The following is a 23,415-nucleotide window of genomic DNA, read 5'->3' as shown; positions in this document are numbered from 1 at the left end:
GTCTGGTCAACACGGTGAACCCCTCATTTCTACTAACAATACAAAAATTAACCAGGCATGGTGGCACGCACCTATAATCCCAGCTATTCAGGAGGCTGAGGCAGGAGAATCACTTGAACCCAGGAGGCAGAGGTTGCAATGAGCCCAGATCATGCCATTGCACTCCAGCCTGGGTGACAGACCAAGACTGCATCATAGGTAGGTAGGTAGGTAGGTAGGTAGGTAGATAGAGTGAGACTCCATCTCAGATAGATAGGAAAGAGAGAAAGAAAAAATGGTGAGAGAGAGAAAGAAAAGAAAAGAAGGAAAAAAGCATGGTTTACACCTGCCATAACCCCAGGACTTTGGACCAGGCTGGGCAACACAGTGAGACCTTGTCTCTACTGAAAAAAAAAAAAAAAAAGCTGGGTGTGGTATCACATGCCTGTGGGCCCAGCTACTTGGGAGGCTGAGGGTAGAGGATGGCTTGAGCCCAGGAAGTCAAGACTACAGTGAGCCATGATTGCATCACTACACCAGCCTGAGACACAGTAAAACCCTGTCTCAAAAAAAGAAAAAAAAAAAACCCTGGCACCTCACCACATTTCCACTGTGCACCTGTGTGGGAAGGGTCTGAGAGAGGCAGCACCGTGTCTGCCCTGGAGGCGGGGTCTCCAGGCCATGCCTGTTCTGAGCAGAGGCCGTGTCTGCCGTGGGGACCGGGTCTCCAGGCCATGCCTGTTGTGAGCGGGGGCCGTGTCTGCCCCAGGGGCGAGGTCTCCAGGCCATGCCTGTTGTGAGCAGAGGCCGTGTCTGCCGTGGGGACCGGGTCTCCAGGCCATGCCTGTTGTGAGCAGGGACAGTGTCTGCCCCGGGGGTGGGGTCTCCAGGCCATGCCTGTTGTGAGCAGGGGCCGTACTGGGCTCTTCTCTGCACTTCCTCCTCTCACGGGTGGTTTTCCAGGCTCAGGATTCTAAAACCCATTATTCAGATGTACCTTAAGTGTATTGAATTTTATATGCTTCTCCTTGAAATAAACTTACCTAGTTTATTTCATTGTTCAGAATCTTGTGTGATTTGGGAATCATTAAACTAGTGAAGTGAAATAGAAAGCTGAGATGCTGGGCGTGTACGGAATGTTCCAGTGGCGCGGGCGAGGAAGGCTGGACGCGGCCGGTCTGATGCACTGCCTCATGACTGAAGGTGCAGCCGGCGTACCTGGCTGGGTACTGGGAGGTGTTTTAGATCCTGTCGTGGCTACGTTCGGATGGGACGGTTGGGCGCTCACGTGCTGTGCCTTGCCTTTCTCCAGGTTGGCCCCAGGAGGCTCCTGGGAACACCTATCAATGCGATGCTGCCCCGTGTGATGTTCGCCTTCCCGCACCTGGGCTGTGCCTCGGCCTCCTGCCGGCTGGCTCCTGCGAGACACAGAGGAAGTGGCCTTCTGCACACAGCGCCGGTGGCCCGCTCGGACAGGAGCGCCCCGGTGTTCACCCGCGCCCTGGCCTTTGGGGACAGAACCGCCCTGGTTGACCAGCATGGCCGCCACACATACAGGGAGCTTTATTCCCGCAGCCTTCGCCTGTCCCAGGAGATCTGCAGACTCTGCGGGTGTGTCCGCGGGGACCTCCGGGGGGAGAGGGTCTCCTTCCTGTGCGCTAACGACGCCTCCTACGTGGTGGCCCAGTGGGCCTCGTGGATGAGCGGCGGTGTGGCAGTCCCCCTCTACAGGAAGCACCCCGCAGCCCAGCTGGAGTATGTCATCTGCGACTCCCAGAGCTCTGTGGTCCTTGCCGGCCAGGAGTACCTGGAGCTCCTGAGCCCGGTGGTCAGGAAGCTGGGGGTCCCGCTGCTGCCACTCACGCCAGCCGTCTACACTGGAGCAGTAGAGGAACCAGCAGAGGTCCCGGTCCCAGAGCAGGGGTGGAGAGACCAGGGCGCCATGATCATCTACACCAGTGGGACCACGGGGAGGCCCAAGGGCGTGCTGAGCACGCACCGAAACATCAGGGCTGTGGTGAGTGCCGCCCCTCGCCACGATGGCATCGGTCACGGCGTGGCACTCTGGGTGGGCTCCCGGCCAGAAGCACATCTGTTCATTTGCTTCTCTCTGGAGTTGTTCACGGTTGTCACCGTCCTGCAAACCCGTGTGACATACACAGACACAGGCCCGCAGGGTGTGGCCACTGGCCTCACTGGCCACGCAGGACGGCTCAGGCAGGGGCGAAGCCTTCAGGTGTAGAGGGATCAAGGGGCCACCGAGTGACCCCGCCAGGACCACGTGGCGTGAGGTCAGAAGGGGCCACTCACCGCCTGTGATGCTGAGGGGCTCTTCCGAGGCCAGCCACGTGTTAGGATGCCTGGTCAGGACCCCACGTACACCTGCGCCTTACTCGTTATTTTTGTGTCTTGTGACCGCAGTCACATCTTCACAGAACTCTCCAGCCACATCACTTACTTGTCATTTGTATAGTGTCCTAAAGTCTCCTATGCTGTTGAAGCAATAAAGTAAAAATGAAAGCCGAAAGCCACAAAGGGGAAGGCAGAAAGTGGACCCCACGGAGTCGTGGGTTGACGGAGGCACCATGAACACGCTGCAGGCTAGGCCCCGGGTGGCCTGCGCCGTCACTCCTGGAAGCAGCGCGCCTGTTGGGAGGGACGGGCTCCGGACTCCTCTGTCCTTGCTGAGGGGAGTGGCACTCACATGTGCTTGTCCCTGGAGCCTGTGCAGGCAGCAGGCAGTGTCCTCTGTGAGACTGGACGGTGGATTCAGTGGGCCGTGCCTCACACTGCTTCTCAGTAAGAGCTGAGGATGCGCTCAGGAGCCTGGCCCTGGGTTCTGTCCTGGCTGAGCAGGTAACAATAATTCAGAAATCGGCAGAGCTCTGCGAGGGCAGTGCTGTCGGCTGAGCCAGTGGTTGGGCTAGGAGTCGATTCCAGCCTGAATGGCACTGGGTCCCTGAGTCCCAGGCTTGGGCAGGGGCGGAGCTGGGGATGGTGATGCTGAGTCACAGCTCTGTCTGCCTGGTGTCTGCAGAGCCACTCCCCCACTGTCTAAATTCCCTAAAGCCCCTGGCTGTGTGTGGTGCTGTCCTCTGTCCCCAGGGTAAGTGAGTGACCCAGCAGATCTGCTACGGTTTCGTCGTAGCAGAAGCTGCTAGAGGGGAGCAACAAAAAGCCAGCCTTCTCCTTCCCCTTCCTCAGCTAGGAGGCCCAGAGCTCCTGTCCCTCAGCCCCAGGTCTGTGTGTGCTGCTGCGGACCACAGTCTCGCTCCTGCTCTCAGCTGCGCTCTCGTCCCCTGCAGGTGACCGGTCTGGTCCACAAGTGGGCATGGACCAAAGACGACGTGATCCTCCACGTGCTTCCGCTGCACCATGTCCATGGTGTGGTCAATGCGCTGCTCTGTCCTCTCTGGGTGGGAGCCACCTGTGTGATGATGCCTGAATTCAGCGCCCAGCAGGTGAGTCAGGCTCAGGGCTCCTGGCCGCACCCTCAGACCAGCTGCCTTTCCCTGGTCCAGGTCAGGGCTTCTGACCATGCCCTCAGACCAGGTGCCTTTCCCTGGTGTGCAGTCGTCCCATCCACAGGGGACACGCCAGTGCCGAGACCCTGGGTAGCACGGAACCCTGTACCTACAATGCTTTTTGCTATACATACGTACCTATGATAACGCTGAATCAGTAAGTCAGGCACAGTAAGAGATTAACAGTAACAGAACAGTTATAACCACGTACTGTAATAAAGTTACGGGAAAGTGCTCTCCTCTCTCCAAAATACCTTCTGGTACTGTGCTCGTCTGTTGCGAGACTGCAGTGGGCCACATGTCACTGAAACCGTGAATAGTGAGACTGGATGGGCTCCTGGGGCTGCAGCAAACGCTCACACACTTGGTTTAAAATCCTGCGAGTTTGCTCTGACATGCTTGGAGGCCAGGATTCTGAGACGAGTCTTGTGGAGCTGACGCTGGGTATGGTGGGGCTGCTCCGACAGGAGGCTCCAGGACAAAGTCCGTTCCTGCGTCTTCCAGCTTCTAGAGGCCGCCTGTGCCCTTGGCTCCAGCTGCTTCACGTCCGGCTCTGTTTCTGTAGGCACACGGCCTTCTTCTCTCCGTAGTCAGGGCTCCTTCGGCTTCTCTTTGTATAGCCTATGTGGATACTCCAAGATAATCTCCCATCTTGAGGTCCTTCGCTTCACCCACTTGCAGTTCCCACCACTGCGTGAGGTGACACATTCGGGGTACAGGGTCCAGGACGCGGGGCGTGGCCCTTTGAGCTACGATGTGGCCACTGTGGCAGCTCTTGGTTACTCCAGAGTACTGGCCCAGTTGGAGAGCTGCTGGCTGGGAGGGTTACTTTGGAGTATTGGCCCAGCTGGAGGGCTGCTGCAGAGTCTCTGTGTCCCCTCTCTGCGTTGCGTCCTCTGTAGTGTCTCCCTTGGAGCAGGCAGGGAGGGGAGGACGTGGCACTGGCCACACACAGTGCTGGGGTAGAAGCAGTCATCACCTAGCTGCCGCGCACAGCCTTGCCTGTGCAAGACTGTCTCCAGGGCAGATCCGGATGCTGCTTTGGAGGGAAAGGACCTGGGCTCGAGGCGGGACCCTGTGTGCAGCATCGGGCCTCACCTGTCAGTTGGGGACGGCGGTGGCTTTTAGGAGTTGCTGTGGCCCTGTGTGCATTCCAGCTGACTGCAAGCGAGTGCCACTCACCAGGCTGCAGAAGGCATGAGGGGAAGGCCTTGAGCCCACAGGAAGGACGAGGTATGCATATTTCACAGGTGTAGTGAAGCGGAGCTCTCCAGTGAGGCCATGGATGTTTACCAATCTCTGCCCATATAATGAATATGCCTTTTATTCACAGGAAAAAAAGTGTAAAAAGTGAATGTAGGGAAAAGCCCTTAGGATTTGGGTCGTATCATGATCGTTCTCAGCACAGAAGAGCCCATCTCTGAGGCCAGATGCCTGGGGTTGGGCTCCTGGTCTGTGCAGGGCTGTCCTGCAGGGCAGACGTCCCGGCCAGCAGAGGCACAGCGCTAAAGCCCAGAGCACAGCAGCCACCAGTGGCTGGTCCCACACTCATTGCTCTTGCCAGGACTCTTCCTGTCTGAGGTCTTTCTGGCCCCCTCGAAGGCTGTGTGGAACTCTGAGGCCTCTGACCAGGAGCTCAGGGCTCAAACCCTAGCCAGGTGTGAATTTCTCCGGGAAGGGGGCCCTGTGAGCGGTCGGCCCCGCCCACCTCCCCTCTGCTTCTGCTGCCCCTGGGAGGCCCCGCCCACCTCCCCATCTGCTGCCCCTGAGAGGCCACGCCCACCTCCCCATTGCTTCTGAGGCAGCTGAGAGGCCCCGCCCACCTCCCTCTGCTGCTTCTGCTGCAGCTGAGAGGCCCCGCCCACTTCCCTTCTGCTGCTGCTGCTGCAGCTGAGAGGCCCCGCCCACCTCCCTCTGCTGCTGCTGCAGCTGAGAGGCCCCGCCCACTTCCCTTCTGCTGCTGCTGCAGCTGAGAGGCCCCGCCCACCTCCCCTCTGCTGCTTCTGCTGCAGCTCAGAGGCCCCCCCACCTCCTTTCTGCTGCTTCTGCTGCAGCTCAGAGGCCCCGCCCACCTCCCCATTGCTTGAGGCAGCTGAGGCCCCGCCCACCTCCTGCTGCTTCTGCTGCAGCTGAGAGGCCCCGCACACCTCCCTCTGCTGCTGCTGCAGCTGAGAGGCCCCGCCCACTTCCCTTCTGCTGCTGCTGCAGCTGAGAGGCCCCGCCCACCTCCCCTCTGCTGCTTCTGCTGCAGCTCAGAGGCCCCCCCACCTCCTTTCTGCTGCTTCTGCTGCAGCTCAGAGGCCCCGCCCACCTCCCCATTGCTTGAGGCAGCTGAGGCCCCGCCCACCTCCTGCTGCTTCTGCTGCAGCTGAGAGGCCCCGCACACCTCCCTCTGCTGCTGCTGCAGCTGAGAGGCCCCGCCCACTTCCCTTCTGCTGCTGCTGCAGCTGAGAGGCCCCGCCCACCTCCCCTCTGCTGCTTCTGCTGCAGCTCAGAGGCCCCCCCACCTCCTTTCTGCTGCTTCTGCTGCAGCTCAGAGGCCCCGCCCACCTCCCCATTGCTTGAGGCAGCTGAGGCCCCGCCCACCTCCTGCTGCTTCTGCTGCAGCTGAGAGGCCCCGCACACCTCCCTCTGCTGCTGCTGCAGCTGAGAGGCCCCGCCCACTTCCCTTCTGCTGCTGCTGCAGCTGAGAGGCCCCGCCCACCTCCCCTCTGCTGCTTCTGCTGCAGCTCAGAGGCCCCCCCACCTCCTTTCTGCTGCTTCTGCTGCAGCTCAGAGGCCCCGCCCACCTCCCCATTGCTTGAGGCAGCTGAGGCCCCGCCCACCTCCTGCTGCTTCTGCTGCAGCTGAGAGGCCCCGCACACCTCCCTCTGCTGCTGCTGCAGCTGAGAGGCCCCGCCCACTTCCCTTCTGCTGCTGCTGCAGCTGAGAGGCCCCGCCCACCTCCCCTCTGCTGCTTCTGCTGCAGCTCAGAGGCCCCCCCACCTCCTTTCTGCTGCTTCTGCTGCAGCTCAGAGGCCCCGCCCACCTCCCCATTGCTTGAGGCAGCTGAGGCCCCGCCCACCTCCTGCTGCTTCTGCTGCAGCTGAGAGGCCCCGCACACCTCCCTCTGCTGCTGCTGCAGCTGAGAGGCCCCGCCCACTTCCCTTCTGCTGCTGCTGCAGCTGAGAGGCCCCGCCCACCTCCCCTCTGCTGCTTCTGCTGCAGCTCAGAGGCCCCCCCACCTCCTTTCTGCTGCTTCTGCTGCAGCTCAGAGGCCCCGCCCACCTCCCCATTGCTTGAGGCAGCTGAGGCCCCGCCCACCTCCTGCTGCTTCTGCTGCAGCTGAGAGGCCCCGCACACCTCCCTCTGCTGCTGCTGCAGCTGAGAGGCCCCGCCCACTTCCCTTCTGCTGCTGCTGCAGCTGAGAGGCCCCGCCCACCTCCCCTCTGCTGCTTCTGCTGCAGCTCAGAGGCCCCCCCACCTCCTTTCTGCTGCTTCTGCTGCAGCTCAGAGGCCCCGCCCACCTCCCCATTGCTTGAGGCAGCTGAGGCCCCGCCCACCTCCTGCTGCTTCTGCTGCAGCTGAGAGGCCCCGCACACCTCCCTCTGCTGCTGCTGCAGCTGAGAGGCCCCGCCCACTTCCCTTCTGCTGCTGCTGCAGCTGAGAGGCCCCGCCCACCTCCCCTCTGCTGCTTCTGCTGCAGCTCAGAGGCCCCCCCACCTCCTTTCTGCTGCTTCTGCTGCAGCTCAGAGGCCCCGCCCACCTCCCCATTGCTTGAGGCAGCTGAGGCCCCGCCCACCTCCTGCTGCTTCTGCTGCAGCTGAGAGGCCCCGCACACCTCCCTCTGCTGCTGCTGCAGCTGAGAGGCCCCGCCCACTTCCCTTCTGCTGCTGCTGCAGCTGAGAGGCCCCGCCCACCTCCCCTCTGCTGCTTCTGCTGCAGCTCAGAGGCCCCCCCACCTCCTTTCTGCTGCTTCTGCTGCAGCTCAGAGGCCCCGCCCACCTCCCCATTGCTTGAGGCAGCTGAGGCCCTGCCCACCTGCTGCTTCTGCTGCAGCTGAGAGGTCCCACCCACCTCCCATTGCTTCTGAGGCAGCTGAGAGGCCCCGCACACCTCCCTTCTGCTGCAGCTGAGTGGCCCCGCCCACCTCCCCTCTGCTGCTTCTGCTGCAGCTGAGAGGCCCCGCCCACCTCCCATGTGCTGCAGCTGCTGCAGCTGAGAGGCCCATCCTCTGTCCTCTTCAACGCGGGGCGCCCAACCCCACACGGTGGCTGGAGGTGGAGAGAAGGCCTCTCATCTGGCCCTCCACCTCTCTGACCTTTAGTCTCATCCCCGGAAAATAAGAGGTCCAGGGCACATAAGCCCGAGGGGCGTGTAGGAGGGTCTGGCCTGGCCTGGAGCCTGACTCACAGTGGGCACAAACTTGGAAAAGAGAAGGGGCTCTTCTCCAGCCTCCGCTGGAGGGCAGGTCTCGAAAGAGAAGCCAGTATGTAGAACAGCTTTCTTTTTTTTTTTTGAGACAGAGTCTCACTCTGTCGCCCAGGCTGGAGTGCAGTGGCCGGATCTCAGCTTACTGCAAACTCCGCCTCCCGGGTTTACGCCATTCTCCTGCCTCTGCCTCCCAAGTAGCTGGGACTACAGGCGCCCGCCACCTCGCCCGGCTAGTTTTTTGTATTTTTTAGTAGAGACGGGGTTTCACCGTGTTAGCCAGGATGGTCTCGATCTGCTGACCTTGTGATCTGCCCGTCTCGGCCTCCCAAAGTGCTGGGATTACAGGCTTGAGCCAACTGCGCCCGGCCTAGAACAGCTTTCTAAAAGCAAGTGAGCCAGTTTCTTCACAGATGATAACACTGGGCTTTAGAGAACGACCTCTTTAAAAATCTAGCAGTTACTGCCGTGCCAACGAGAGGTGGCTGCCAACACACTTGTGTCATTAGCCGTGAGCTCCCTCCACCGCTTGCCAGGGCGCCTGTAGCCACAGAGCCTCCCAAGGGCCCTGTCGCCACGGTCACCTCCTGAAGAGCCTCCCTGAGGGCCCCGTCACCAGGGTCACCTCCTGAAGACCCTCCCCAGGGCCCTGTCTCCCTGACACACTCTACATTCTTGTTGGCTTCAGCCCTTATTTTTCATGGACATCTCAGCACTGACCACAGCTGCGATACAGCGCTCTGGTTAAGATGGCAGACACTAAGGTTGCCTCATCTGTGTGGTCCATCCTGGAGACATCTGCCTGGTGCTCTGCTCTAGACCTGTCCTGGCTCCCCCAGTAGGGATCTGGCTTAGTGGCCTGACCCTCCCTGTGGCTGTCTCTGGGGTGCGCCCTAAATGGACACAGCTGTCCTTGGTGAACACAAAGGTGGTTTTGTTGCAGTGAGTTCCCTGTGTGTGCACTGTGTGGGTGGTGCAGCGCCTGGTGTGTAAGGACCTTCGGTGCCTTTGCCGTGTCTCTGGAGGCTCCTCTGGGGCTGTTCCCTCGTCTCCACCTTGAGCCCTTCCTTTCCTTTGGCTGTCAGCTCTGTCGAGGGTGTCGGTTTCTGTGCCTGTGACTGGGCCTCCTCAACCTGCCCCACCTCGGCCCCAGCTCCTTGGCAGCCTGGCTCTGAACCCTCTGTTGGGGGCTGCCGGGGCACTGACGGTGGCTGGTCTGCCATGGTCACTTGGGCAGAGGCAGCAACGGCCTTTGTTGTGGACTGTGCCAGGGTGAGATGCAGCTGCAGGGGCAGAGGCAGAGCATCTCCCAGGGAGCCAAGGGCAGGTTGGTTCCATCCTCCCGGAGGGCAGGTTGGTTCCGTCCTCCCAAGGAAAGAATGTGTTACTCTCAGGGTGAGAGGCAGGTGGGTGCAGGTGCTGGCACAGACCAGCTGTCAAGGATCTGGACTTTCTCAGCTTGCTTCTTCTCCAGCACTGTGTGAATGACACCACCTGGCTCTTTCCGGTGCCCACAGGCACACAGCTTGGGAGCTGCTGCTGCGGCGTCTCTGCCCAGGGGCATCAGCCATGGGGGTCCCTGCCCTGGAGTCTGTGTCACAAGGGCGTCTGCCCAGGGATGTCTGCTCTGAGAGTATCTGCCCTGGGGTCTCTGCCTGGGGGTCTTCTGTCATATTCCGGACACTGCAGACTGGCTCATTAATGGACACAGGAAAGCCTCAGACCTTCAGCAGACACAGGAAAACCTCAGACCTTTAATGGACACGGGAAAGCCTCAGACCTGCACCGTTTTTGACGCTTACTTCGGATTTTTCTCTAAACTATGCTGTGAAAACTTAATTTTTTTTTTTTTTTTTGAGATAGAGTCTTGCACTGTCAGCCAGGCTGGAGTGCAGTGGCGCGATCTTGGCTCACTGCAACCTCTGCCTCCTGGGTTCAAGCGATTCTCCTGCCTCAGCTTCCTGAGTAGCTGGGATTACAGGCGCCCGCCACCACAGCCAGCTAATTTTTTGTATTTTTAGTAGAGACGGGTTTTCACTATGTTGGCCAGGCTGGTCTAGAACTCCTGACCTCGTGATCCACCTGCCTCAGCCTCCCAAAGTACTGAGATTACAGGCGTGAGCCACTATGCCCAGCCGAAAACTTAATATTTAAACAAATTCGATGCTGTGGCTACAAAAGATTGCAGCTCTTTTCCATCAACTCCCAGGTTTCAGGGTTTCCAACTTTAGAAATTTCTATGTGTAAAATCCAGCTGTCAGCGTTATTGAATATTGGGGTTCTGTCTAAGATTGTATTGAAGAATGTGTAGGATACAAATGTGGGGTGACCAGACACCTGCGGTGGTATTGTACGATCTTAGACGCGGTGTCTTCAAGTCATCCTGCACAGAGGGCCGTGTGTGTCAGTGCCTGCAGGTGATGGATGGGGTTGGGGGACAGGAGGAGGATGCCGGAAGATGGATGTGCAGCCACAGCCTCTGGAGATCAAAGTCGCCGCAAAGTCGCCAGAGGCTCAGATCAGTCACTTGTCTCCGACAGCGCTGCCCTGGCCGACGTCCTCAGGATGGCAGCATGGACTCAGGAGGGCAGGGCAGCAAATCAGGGCGGCTGGGGGTGGCTCCTCGGAGCAGCCTGCGTGGGAACTGCCATCGGGCGGGGTCTGTGCTGTGGCAGCTCAGGTTAGAGCAACAGGCCTGCTCCTGCCGCCTCAGAAGCACTCGCTAAGCACTCGCTAGTCAGTCAAATGTTAAGGCGCCCTTCGGGGGGCCTCCAGGTCCTACAGGTCTGGGAAGTGTGGCAGCACATTGGGATGTGCTGGGGGAAGTAGGTCGCGCTCGGCTCTCAGTGCCCTTCTTTAGGGCGGCAGCTGCCCTCTGAAGATTTCAATGACTTCCCAGAAATACCATCCTTCGTGTCTTTCACCTCCGTGCCTGCTCCCCGCCCCTCAGCCTTGTCCCACTGTGTGCGTGCTCTCCCCTCCTCAGCACCATCCTACTGCACGCGTGCTCTCCCCGCCTCAGCACCATCCTACTACACGCGTGCTCTCCACGCCTCAGCACCATCCTACTACACGCGTGCTCTCCCCGCCTCAGCACTGTCCCTCTACACGTGTGCTCCGTTTTCCGTGCCTCAGTGTCACGTTTGTGTTCTGGTTCACTGTACTGTTTGACAGTTGATCTGTGTGTTGCATCAAATGCAGTTTGTTCTTTTTGCATTGCTGTGTTGTATTTCATAGTGTGCAGAAGCCACAGTGTGCTTATCCATTCTGCTCTTGAAAGATTTGGGACTGTTTTCAGTTTGTGGCTATTAGAAGTCACGGTTGCTATGAACATTCTCACACAGATGTCCTTGTGGACATTTCTCTTGGATCTGCACCTCCTGGTGCCGGCTCACAGGCTAGACATATGTTTCGTTTGAGTGGAAACTGCGGAAGACTTCTCAAACGTGGCTGGGTGTTTCATACGCCCCAGCCCCAAACGTGGCTGCATGTGTCATACGCCCCCAGCCCCATTCTTCTGGTACCAATTTACTGTATTAGTCCATGTGCACGCTGCTGATAAAGACATACCCAAGACTGGGAAGAAAAGGAGGTTTAATTGGACTCACAGTTCCACATGGCTGGGGAGGCCTCAGAATCATGGTGGAAGGCAAAAGGCACTTGTTACATGGTGGCAGCAAGAGAAAATGAGAAAGAAGCAAAAGCGGAAACCCTTGATAAACCCATCAGATCTTGTGAGACTCATTCACTATCATGAGAACAGCACAGGAAAGACCGGCCCCCGTAATTCAATTACCTCCCCCTGGGTGCCTCCCACAACATGTGGGAATTCTGGGAGATACAGTTCAAGTTGAGATTTGGGTGGGGACACAGTCAAACCATATCAGGAGTCCTTAAATGTGTTAAATTACCCATGCGTCTCCTCTTCTGGTACCTTCATTTATTTGTCCCTACAGAGGTTCTCCAGGGAGCGCCGAGCTTCCCCCTAACTCATTTCCCTTCAGCCTGGAGAACTTCTTTTCAGTAGTTCTTGTAGTGCAGCTTTGCTGACAAATCCCTCAATTTTGTTTCACTGAAAATGTTTTTATTACACCTTTCCTTTTCAAAAAGAGTTCTGTCGAGATACAATTCACACACCGTAAAATTCACTATTGTAAATTATGAATTGTGTAGCCATTCCCTCAAACCAGTGTCCATTTCCCCCCCCCGCCCAGCCCCTGGCAACCGCGAATCTGCTTTCCGCCTCTACCTTGTTTTAGATGGCAGTGCGTGCAAATGGGTTGTGTCACACTCAGTCTTTTATTCCAGCTTCTTTCACTTGCAGGATGGTTCTGAGTTTCATCCATGTTCTATTGTGTGCATTAGTAGCTTGTTCCTGAATAGTGCTTCATCGCAGGGACACAACACACTTTCCTCATCCCTTCACCATCTGATGAGCATTTGGACTGTTTCAGTTTGGGGCTATGATGAATAATGCTGCTGTGGACATTTACATATAAATCTCTGTAGACATGCTTTCACTGATCTCACATAGACACAGAGGGATAGAATTGATGGGTTGTATGGTGACTTTCTGTTTAATGTTTTAAGAAACTGGCAAACTGGCTGGGCATGGTAGCTCACGCCTGAAATCCCAGCACTTTGGGAGGCTGAGGCAGGTGGATCCCTTCAGGTCAGGAGTTCGAGACCAGCCTAACCAACATGGTGAAACTGTCCGTACTAAAAATACAAAATTAGCCGGGCACAGTGGTTCACACCTGTAATCCCAGCTACTCAGGAGGCTGAGGTAGGAGAATCGCTTGAACCCGGGGGCGGCGATTGCAGTGAGCCAAGATCGCACCACTGTACTCCAGCCTGGGTAACAGCAAGACTCTGTCTCAAAAAAAAACAAGCCTGTAATCCCAGCACTTTGGGAGGCCGAGACGCGCGGATCACGACGTCAGGAGATCGAGACCATCCTGGCTAACACGGTGAAACCCCGTCTCTACTAAAATACAAAACTAGCCGGGCGAGGTGGCGGGCACCTGTAGCCCCAGCTACTCGGGAGGCTGAGGCAGGAGAATGGCGTAAACCCGGGAGGCGGAGCTTGCAGTGAGCTGAGATCTGGCCACTGCACTCCAGTCCGGGCGATAGAGCGAGACTCCGCCTCAAAAAAAAAAAAAAAAGAAAGAAAGAAAGAAAGAAAAGAAACTGGCGAACTGTTTTCCAAAATGGCTGTGTTGCTATATGTATCTCACCAGCAGCGTAATGAGAGTTTTCATTTCTTTACGTCCTGCCAGCCACTGTCACTGGCTTCAGTTTGTGTTCCCTAATGACTACTGATGTTGAGCTTTTTTTTTTTTTTTTTTTTTTTTTTTGAGACCGAGTCTCGCTCTGTCACTCAGGCTGGAGTGCAGTGACTCAGTCTCGGCTCACTGCAATCTCCGCCTCCTGGGTTCAAGTGCTTCTCCTGCCTCAGCCATCTCAGCAACTGGGATTACAGGTGCATAGCTCCAGGCCCAGCTAATTTTTTGTATTTTTATAGAGATGGGGTTTCACCGTCTCTATAGGTGAAAGGCCAGGCTGGTCTTGAACTCCTGACCTCGGCTAATCTGCCTGCCTCAGCCTCCCAAAGTGCTGTGATTATAGGCGTGAGCCACCGCACCCTGCCAGATGTTGAGCATTTTTTATGTTTATTTTTACTTTTTTCCTTTGAATTATTTTTGTAGAGACGGAGCCTCCCTATGTTGCCCAGGCTGGTCTCACACTCCTGAGCTCAAGGGATCCTCCCACCTCAGCCTCCCAAAGTGCCGGGATTACAGGCGTGAGCGCTGCGCCCAGTGCTGTTTTTTATGTTCTTGTTTGCATCCATATGTAATCTTTGGTGAACTGTCTAATGAAATCTTTTGACCATTTTTTAATTGGGCTATTTGTCTTCTTATTGAGTTGTAAGAGTTCTCTGTGTATTCTGGATACAAGTCTCTTTTCAGATGTATAGTTTGCAAATATTCCCTCTAACTGCAGCTTGTCTTTTTATTTTCTTAATGTGTGTTTTGAAGCACACATTAATTTTGATGAAATTCATTTTATAAAAAATTTTTTAAAATAAATTCATTTTATCAATTTTTAAACTTTATAGATTGTGCTTTATCTCGTCAGAGAAGTCTTTGCCAAACCACAGGTCATGTCATGAAGATATTCCCTTTTGTTTTTTCTTAGAAGTTTTCTAGTTTTAGCTCATACACGGAGGTTTCTGACCCACCTTGGATTAATTTTGCATATGGTGTGAGGTAGGGTCTAGGATTCACCTTCTTCATGGAGATATTGAGTGTGTCATTGCCATTTGTGAGAAAGATTTATGCTTTTGTCCTTTCCCCTCTTGGGGACTTGGCTTCTTTGCCAAGAATCACTTGACCAGATATCTATGCATTGGTTTGTTTCTGGACTCTCAACTGTGTTCTGTGGGTCTCTTGTCTGATCTTACGCAGCATCACACTGTGTTCATTACTTCTGGTTTATGTCAGTTTTGGAGTTGGGAACTGTGTGTTCTCACCTTTAATCTGCCTTTTGCAATTTATTTTGGATCTTCTGGGTCCTTTGCCTTTTCGTGCAAAACGTAGGATAAGTGTATCAATTTCTGCAAAATGAAGCTTACTGGAATTTTGGGAAGATTGCTTTGAAGCTGGAGCTCAGCGTGGGAAGAACTGCTGTCTTCACAATGTGGAGTGTTCCCGGCCACGAGCGTGTCCTCTCTCCACCTGCTTGTCTGTTCCCCCTCCCTCCCTCGATGGCAGTGTTGTGGGTGCTGCTCCGCGGGTGCTGCCGTCTCCCGCACTCTGGTCGCCTGTGTCTTTGCTTTCCTGTCTGCGCGTCAGCGTAGATCACGCCTGTTGACTGTGTCTGACTTTTTTCCTCTTTTCTGCTGTGTCTTGTTTGTTATTTGGTCTGTTGAATGAATTCATTTCAGATCTCGTGTTTTTCAGTTTTTCAATTTTTTGCAGCTCCACTTCTCTTTGCAATTCTCCATTTTCCCCACGTTGTTCATCTTTTCTTCTAAATTCCTTGATCTGCTTGTTGCAGTTATTTGAAGGGCCTTGTCTGGCGATCCTGATGTTTGGATTTCCTGAGACTTCTTCAATTTGGGGTCACATCTTTGTTTCCTTACATGCTTTGTAACTTTGAAGAGTTCCAGTCTTTGTCTTTGAAAGAATGATACTATTTCTTCTCCGGAGATTCCTGCCTTTCTCTGCCAGGCAGCTGCGGTGAGGTACTCGTCACTGCCAGAGTCCAGTGAGGAGATGAGATGGGCTAGGGCTGGACTGTGGCATCGGCATCCATCAACCCCAGTTTCAACGCCCTGTGGGCGAGATCTGTCCTGTGTGTTATAGGCCTCCCTTAGGTGCTGACCCCACAGCACAAAGAGTGCCCTCCGCCCTCCGCCACACCGTTCGGGGCTCCATGTGGAACACTGAGGGTAGAGAGGGCCATGGAACCAGCGTGGCTCACCAGGTCTTCCTGAAGCTTTATGGGCAACGCGAGAAACCGCTAACAAGTGAGGAACTTAAAACATACTTACATGTAAGCAAGAAATGTTTATTATGGAGTAAAATATAAAATTCACATAACTCTTTTAAATAAAAGACTTCACCGTTCGCTAGTCACTGCATGCCTGTGCATACTGGGAAGTGTGCTGACTTTGGGTCTGCGGGCGGGCGGCCGGTCGGGGCCTCCTGTCAGCTTCCCCAAGGTGCACATCCACCCTCCTCTGTGTAGCTGGAAGAGCCTGGCCACTCACGTCTGTCCAGGTTGCAGATCCCGAAGGCCTTTCCCAGCTCTACTCACGATTGCTCTTCCCCCCACAGGCCAAATGCAGTTGTACCGCGCAACATGGCTTCTGTGGGAAGGGTCAGAGTCTGAGGCACCCCTTTTAGACGGGAGGCCCTGCAGACTCTTGGATGCGAACCATGAGAACGCAAGAACGCTGTGCCTGGAGCCAGGAGCCTCTGCTACGGCCTCAGTGCCTGCTCATCTTCCTCCCTGCTTCCTTTCCTCCGCCGCAGGTCTCTGCCTGCTCATCTTCCTACCGAGTGCTTCCTTTCCTCCATAGGTTTGGGAAAAGTTCTTAAGTTCTGAAACGCCGCGAATCAATGTCTTCATGGCAGTGCCTACAATATACACCAAGCTGATGGAGTACTATGACAGGCATTTTACCCAGCCGCACGCCCAGGATTTCTTGCGTGCAGTTTGTGAAGAAAAAATTAGGTAAGTGAAAAGAGCCCACTTTCCCGTTCAGAAAGTCTTAAAGATCAACAGATACGACTTATTTCTAATAAATCACTTCTACTAAGTTCTGGGAAGCACTGCTTTCCATTTCCTTTCAATGCTCCCTCGCTCTCTCCCCATCTCTCTCTCTCTCTCTCCCTGTCTCTCTTTCTCTCCCCGTCTCTCTCTCTCTACCCATCTGTATGTGTATCTATAATCTCATCCACGTTGATAGCTGCTTGGATTCTGTATCGCTCTCTCTGTCATTCTCTGTCTCTCTATCTCTCTCTGTCTCTCTTTCTCTCTCTCCATCTGTCTCTATCTCTCCATCTATCTCTCTGTCTTCTGTCTCTCCTGTCTGACTCTCCGTCTGTCTTTGTCTTCTCTCTGTCTCTCCATCTCTCTTCATCTGTCTCTCTGTCTCTCTGTCTTCTCTCTGTATCTCTCCTGTCTCTCCATCTGTCTGTATCTCTCCATCTCTCTTTGTCTCCATCTATCTGTCTTCTCTCTTTTCGGTCCATCTCTCTCTCTGTCATGGAGTCTGAAGGACAAGGGTGAGGACAGTAAGCTGACCCGCTCACTCATGCCTCGTCTGCCCACATGTCCCACGACTCCTGCTTCTACTATGCAATGCCTTCGTGGGCAGCCCTGTGAGCGCCTCCTGCCTGGAGCATGTTCTGCTGCTTTTCCTCTCAGCCCTGCTCCTCCCCTCCCAGCTCCCTGGATAAACCTCTCCCTCCCAGGACGAGCTGGTCTTTTGGGCCACTCAGGGGCGTGTTTGCTTTGCACTCCTGCATGAACCTGCAGGCGTGGGAACGTTTCTTTTCCCTCATGGCTGTTGGAGTGTGGTTCACTAACTGGAAATGCACACGTGTGGCTCAGTGAGTCTTCACACACATCACAGGCCCTCATCTCCAGAAGAGTCGTGGGTGGGGTACTTTTTGTGAGAGGGAGGGTTGGTGTGGCGGGCGCACTGCAGGAACTGAAGGCTTGACTGTCATCCAGTTTCCAGTGGTTTGCGTGCGTGTCTGTGGCTGTCGTGCACTCCTCCCAGTCCCCAGGAAGTGCACAGGGAAGCGGCACCTTCGTTCCTGGAGAGGATTCCAGGTTGTCCAAGGCACATGTCTGATCCCACTTTGGTCTCTTTGCCGTTCCTTTGCCCCTTTTCTGTGAGGCCACCGGAGCCCGTGGTTTTGCTGCTGCTACTGCTGGGATGCCTTGGGGCTGGGAAGACCCCGAGCTGAGCCAGATGAGCAGCATGTTTTACCAAATCTAAGGAACAGAGGGGAAGAACGAGGTCAGTGAAGGAGAGGATCAGGTGATTTCCGGGATGACGGAGGCAATGAGACCTCAGCCATCTGGATCTCCCAGTGAGGGTCCTGTCAGTGGTGCCTCCTCGTAAAGCAGGGGCAGCAGCAGGGACCACTCTGCTCAAACCGCAAACAAAAGCACCTTCCCTACTGCCCGTGAGGCTGCAGGAAATGCTGTGTGAGCGGTGCGGGCACTCAGGGTTCTCAGGACCCGTGTTCTCCTGCCAAGCCTGAGCCAAGCGTGTGAGCCAAGACGGCTCCAGCTCTGTGGGCGGTTCTGAGCCCCTTGGGTGTGCACGGCCCCACCCCTTGGGTGCTGCAGCCATTCATCCATGTCCACGTTCTCCTGTGGAGCCCTGCAAGCTGAGCTGGCTCTAGTCCCCAGATGTGCCTGGCTGCGGCCCGCAGCACCGTGGCTGTTCACTTGTGATCAGCTGTGTGGCGAGCAGCTGCACGATCACTGTTGTTCTTGAGCGTGGTTGTGAACAGCGCAGGAACTTTGCAGGGACACCACGGATCCTAAGCACATTTGTTTACCCTCATTAGCTGTTGGACCTGCTTCCTTCTAAAATAAACCCAACAAATCATTTTCAAAAAACAGAGTAACGCCCTAGCGCAGACTGCAGCATTGGTCCCAGGTGTCGCGTGGTAGTGCTGGACCCACGCCTGGGGCTCCTGCTGTCGTGAAGGAGCTGCTGCCTTTGCACACGAGGGCCACGTCCCGAGGGGCTAAATCTGCCACCTTTGCACGCGAGGGCCACGTCCCAAGGGGCTAAACCTGCCTTTGGTTGTGCCGCGTAGGCTCATGGTCTCAGGCTCAGCTGCCCTGCCCATCCCGGTGCTGGAGAAGTGGAAGAACATCACGGGTCACACCCTGCTGGAGCGGTACGGCATGACTGAGATCGGCATGGCTCTGTCCGGGCCCCTGACCGCCGCGGCACGCCTGCCAGGTACGAGCATTTCCCACAGCTGTGTTCCTCTCCCACTTTGCCCTGAGCCCCCCAAGGTGGGCCAGTCTCGAACCACCCACATTTGGAATGAAAGGTGGCGTGAAGGATGCTGCCCTGTGGGACAGGCCACCAGGCCAGGAGAGCACTCAGGATGCATGGTGACCTGTCCCCTCTGGGCCATCAGCCTTCTCCCATGTCTCAGTCAGAGGTGGGTGGGGGGTGTCTGTGCTGGCTCCTGGCTGGATGACTGGGGAGACAATGGGAAGAACAGCAACACCTGGAACACAGGTGTCGGTGCACGTCCAGAGGAAGGCCGGGGGCCGTGCTCCTGGCTCCAGACCACATCAGTGGTGGGAGCCTACATCTGTCTGGAGTCTGGGTGCCACGCAGCGCCAGCAGCAGTGCCAGGACAGGTGGGTGTGGTGGGCAGAGTGGGATGAGTCAGGCACCTGTCTTCCTTTTCTAGACGTGGGCTCCTGGTACTGGGCCCCTCTTGTCCAGCCCTGCCTAACACATTCCATTTTGACTTTCATCTGACCCAACCCTTCGAGCCCTGGGTCCTCCACAGGGACTTCGGGGCGCAGAGCCCACTGCTGGGGAGCCGCCCTGCTTATTTCTGTGTAGCCCTTTCAGTCTGTCCAGAGCAGAAGAGAGATCTCAGTGCAGACGTAAAAGTGAGACCATCCCGCACATCTGTCTGTGCAGCTACTTACCTGCAGGCACAGTAAAATTCACCCCTCTGGTGTGCAGCTCTGAGAGTCTTTAAGAAACATCATCACAGTCAAGATAGAGATAGAGAAGGTTTCCTCACCTCAGAAACTTCCTTCCTAGTGCTTAGCACCCCCTCCACCCCCGAGTCCCAGCCCCTTGTTCCTGTTTCTCTTCCTGTGGTGTTGCTGCTTCTGGGAGGTCACGTGGCTGAATCCTGCAGGACGTGGCCTCTGAGCCTGTCTGCTTCCGCCTGGCTTCTGCCCACAGGCACCTGTGCTGTGTGCATCAGAGTCTGCGCCTTTCACTGCTGAATGGCATCCGTGGTGCTTCCGCCCGCAGTCGCCTGTGCTGTGTGCATCAGGGTTTGTGCCTCTCACTGCTGAGTGGCATTGTCGCGTGGATGTGCCACCACTTGTGACCCTGTTTTAAGCAATGACACGTAAGATGTTATAAACATTTGTGTGCAGATTTCTGTGTGAACGTGGGTTTTTATGTCACTTGGGCAGATACCTAGGAGAGAGATTGCTGTGTTGTCTGAAGCTGCCGAGCTGTTCCCCAGAGCGGTTGCGCCCTCCCCTTCCCCCTGCGATGGGCGGGAGGTCAGAAGCACCTGTGCTCCAATGGGCGGTGGTGGTGTCTTGTTGCGTTCGTGATTCTCTCATGACGGGTGGTGCTGAGCACCTCTTCCTGTTCTTGTCATTCCATTTTCAATTGGGGCATTTGTTTTCCTGAGTTTTGAGAGCTTTTTAAAATTCTGGACGTAAGTGTCAGCTGTGTGATTTTTTTTTTTTTTTTTTTTTTTTTTTTTTGAGGCGGAGTCTCGCTCTGTCGCCCGGACTGGAGTGCAGTGGCGGGATCTCAGCTCACTGCAAGCTCCGCCTCCCGGGTTTACGCCATTCTCCTGCCTCAGCCTCCCGAGTAGCTGGGACTACAGGCGCCCGCCACCTCGCCCAGCTAGTTTTGTATTTTTAGTAGAGACGGGGTTTCACCGTGTTAGCCAGGATGGTCTTGATCTCCTGACCTCGTGATTCGCCCGTCTCGGCCTCCCAAAGCGCTGTGTGATTTTTAAATATCATCTTCCAGCTTGTGGTTTGTCTTCCTGTTCACCTAACAGCATCTTTAAAATCAGGAGTTTTAGATTTTGGCCCAGTTTATCAATTTGTTTTATGAATTGTCTATATGAGGTCCTATCTAATAAATCCTTGCCTAGCCCAAAGTCACAGAGAATAGTTTCAGCTCTTACATTTAGGACGGTGATCCATTTTGAGTTAATTTTTATACTTAGTGCAAGATACGGACCACAGTTCCTTTTTAGTGTATGAATGTCTAGCTTTTGGCACGGTTTGTTGAAAAGACTCCCTTCTCCATGGGACGGGTGATCTTTGTTGAAAGTCTGTTGGCTCCTGGGGGCCGGCTCCTGGGCTCTGCTCTGTCCTCTTGCTCTTTCCGCGTGCCCTGTGGCTCATTCCATGCCTGTCTGATTCCTGGGGCTCTAGGGTAAGCCTGGACATGGGGGTCCAGGCCCAGGCGGGGACCAGCTGGTGCTAGGCAGTGATATGGTGCTGGGGCCTGCAAGGTGAGTGTGAGGGCGGGCTGGCTGCTGGGCTGGGAGGAGGAGAGGCTGTAGGCTTAGGTCCCTTTGCTGGGCCTGGGGAGCCATCGGGGCTGCTAGGTGTATTCTGAGTGTAAAGGGAGGTTTCTGTTTGCCTGGGTCATCATGAGCAGAATGACAGGGCCATGACAGTGAGATCCTCGGCTGCCGTGCAGAGCTGCCAGTGGGGCGGCCACACGGAGTGCAGAGCCTGCTGTGACAGGGCCCAGGGTAGTGAGCAGGTGGGGGCATGTTGTGAAAAGAAGTCAATGCGAGTGGTGGGAAATAGATCCTAGTCTCAGACCCCAGGAAACCACCATCAGTGCCGGTGGCCCCTGCCATGGGCCGGCTCGTGCTTTAGTCTCAGACCCCAGGAAACCATCATCAGTGCTGGTGGCCCCTGCCCTGGGCTGACTCACGCGTCCCCACGGTGGCTGTGGCACCAGCTCTTTCTTTGGTGGCTAGAGCTCCCTGGTGGAAATAAGATGGGGACCTTGAAATCAAATGTGAGTGGTCCCTAGAGTCTCTGTCCTCATCGTCGTCCTTCTTAGTAGGATGTGCTGGTTTTGTCCATTGCCACCGGCCACAGTCACCATGTAATATGGACGGAATGAGCAGAGCTCAGCTCACTGAGGGCTGCAGGCTGCAGGCAAGTAAGGACTGAAAGGGTAATGGACTCCAGGCTTTGTCCTCTCTTTGTTCCGGACATGTGAGCAGGACAGGTTCTGTGTATTCAGAATCTGTCTGCACAGAGAGTTTGTAGTTGACGATAACTATTTACACAGAGTTGCTTTGTGGGCGTCCTCTCATTTGACCTTCTCAAAACAGCCCCTGCTGTGGGGTCATTTTTTCCATTCACACGCAAGAACCCATGGAGCCTGCCCAGGGTCATGTGGCTAGTAAGTGACGCAGACACACACACACACTTCCCAGGCAGTCACGCGGCCAGGAGCACGGTGGCCTCTTCAATGGCCCTGATTGGAGACGACAGAGAAGATGGACAGTGGCCCCCCCAGCCTTTTTTACTGGAACCAGATACAAGGCTGAGACCAGGAGCAGCCCAGGGACTGCTGTCCACACCGAGGGCGCCAGGAGCAGCCCAGGGATCGCTGTCCACACTGAGGGCGCCAGGAGCAGCCCAGGGACCGCCGTCTACACCAAGGGTGTCAGGAGCAGCCCAGGGACTGCTGTCCACACCGAGGGTGCCAAGTAGCAGACAGGAGCCCAGAGGCCTGGGGGAGGCTCACCCTCCCCGCACTGGAATCAGAACTCCCAGGCGAACAGGAAGGAGCCCCAGACAGATGGTACAGGGAGGGCTCCCCGGCTGAGAAAGGGGATCCAGAGACCCTGAAGCTTCAGGGTCTTTGGGCAAGAAATGCGAGAGCAGCAGTCCCCAAGTCTTCAGCTACCGACTGCAGGTTTCCTCAGGTGCCAAAGACAATGCCTGGGCGCTGGGGACATTCCCTTTTCTCGAAAACAGAATCAAGTATCTGATTTTGTCCTTGCCTCTAAATCACCAGCAGTGTCAGTTCTTTGGTTTGGAAAAAAGTAAGTAAAGTCGCCTCAGCATTAAATCCAACATGCCCCACAAAAGCTCCAAAATGCAGCCTCCTGAGCCGTGTTTCTGGAGGGCACGGTGGAGAAGAGCCTTCGTCACTCTCAGGCTCTAACCCCCACCCTGGTGGACGTGGCTTTGGCACTCGGGTCCGCTCCAGCCGCAGGCTCTGGGCTCACTTGGCCTCACTGCGCAGCGCCCCCTCCGTGCTTGGGGGAGAGAGAGAAGCCGGGTGGAGGGTGAGCTCTGTCGCGGTTATGGTTACGGGCGGGCGGGCGTGCCCGGTGCGGTTCCTGTGGAGGGAGATGAATAATTCATGGCCGACGACTGCTGGGCCTAATCACACTCTAATTGGAGGCTGAGTTCAGAGGCGCTCACAGCTCCTGGGCCGCTCTGTGGTGTTGACAGCGAAGCTGCAGTACCTTACTGGTGGTTTCCCTTCCCTGGGTCCCAGGCACGCAGAGCACCAGGGCATCCCAGACACCAGGACAGGGGCCGCAGGCCAGTCAGAGTTACCAGGGAGGGGCTGGCTGACAAATTTTAGAGGTGGGCTGTGACAGGAAGGCAGTGCCCCCCACCTGCCTGCGGCCGCGCCCATCCACATTGGCCCTCGCAGGGCCGGCCTTTGTTCACTCCCTTGAGCTCTCACATCTACACTGTCACGTGCCCGGGGCACAACGAATGGCACCTGGAGGGCGGGGGCCCCTCCCTCAATCTCTCATGAACAGCACCTGGAGTGTGGGGGCCACTCCCTCAATCTCTCATGGGCAGTGCCACTGCTCGTCTTCTGCAGAATCCAGACACCATCCCAGAGCCTCTTCAGCCTCTGCAGATGGTGTGGGATGGCCACACGGCCTCCCCACCTGCGGCCCCGCCACAACCCCAACTGTGCCGGGTCCTGGTGCTACATCCCCACCCTAGTAGAGGCATCACCAGGAAGAGGCGAGAGGCCGCCTGTGTTGTTCCTGTTCCTGTGAAACGCCCAGAACAGAAAACCCACGGACACGGATAGCAGACCTGGTGCCGGGTCTGGGGAGGGAGGGTGTGGCGGTCGTGGGCCATGCGGGAGTTCTGACTGGTGCGAGCAGGGGACTGTGCAGTGTGTGTGCAGAACACCGCCATGCCGCGCACTGTGAAATGGCAA

General features: G+C 56.0%; 1 protein-coding gene across 17 annotated transcripts in view; it reads left to right on the top strand.

Moving 5' to 3' along the window:
* The window catches only part of ACSF3 (acyl-CoA synthetase family member 3), a 72,800-nt gene that overhangs the window by 5,988 nt on the left and 43,397 nt on the right, over positions 1 to 23,415 (top strand). For all 17 annotated transcript variants that reach the window (XM_017859487.1, XM_017859513.1, XM_017859468.1 and 14 more), the window contains exons 2-5: positions 1,292 to 1,996; positions 3,285 to 3,440; positions 16,000 to 16,154; positions 18,266 to 18,414. In XM_017859487.1, the coding sequence (XP_017714976.1) occupies positions 1,331 to 1,996; positions 3,285 to 3,440; positions 16,000 to 16,154; positions 18,266 to 18,414 (1,126 nt within the window). In that variant the 5' untranslated portion in view covers positions 1,292 to 1,330. The remainder of the gene's footprint in view (positions 1 to 1,291; positions 1,997 to 3,284; positions 3,441 to 15,999; positions 16,155 to 18,265; positions 18,415 to 23,415) is intronic.

The sequence above is a fragment of the Rhinopithecus bieti genome, unplaced genomic scaffold (assembly GCF_001698545.2).
Source record: "Rhinopithecus bieti isolate Rb0 unplaced genomic scaffold, ASM169854v2 scaffold_1618, whole genome shotgun sequence".
NCBI classification, from domain to species: Eukaryota; Metazoa; Chordata; class Mammalia; order Primates; family Cercopithecidae; genus Rhinopithecus; species Rhinopithecus bieti.
This window is presented reverse-complemented; position numbering and strand designations above follow the sequence as displayed.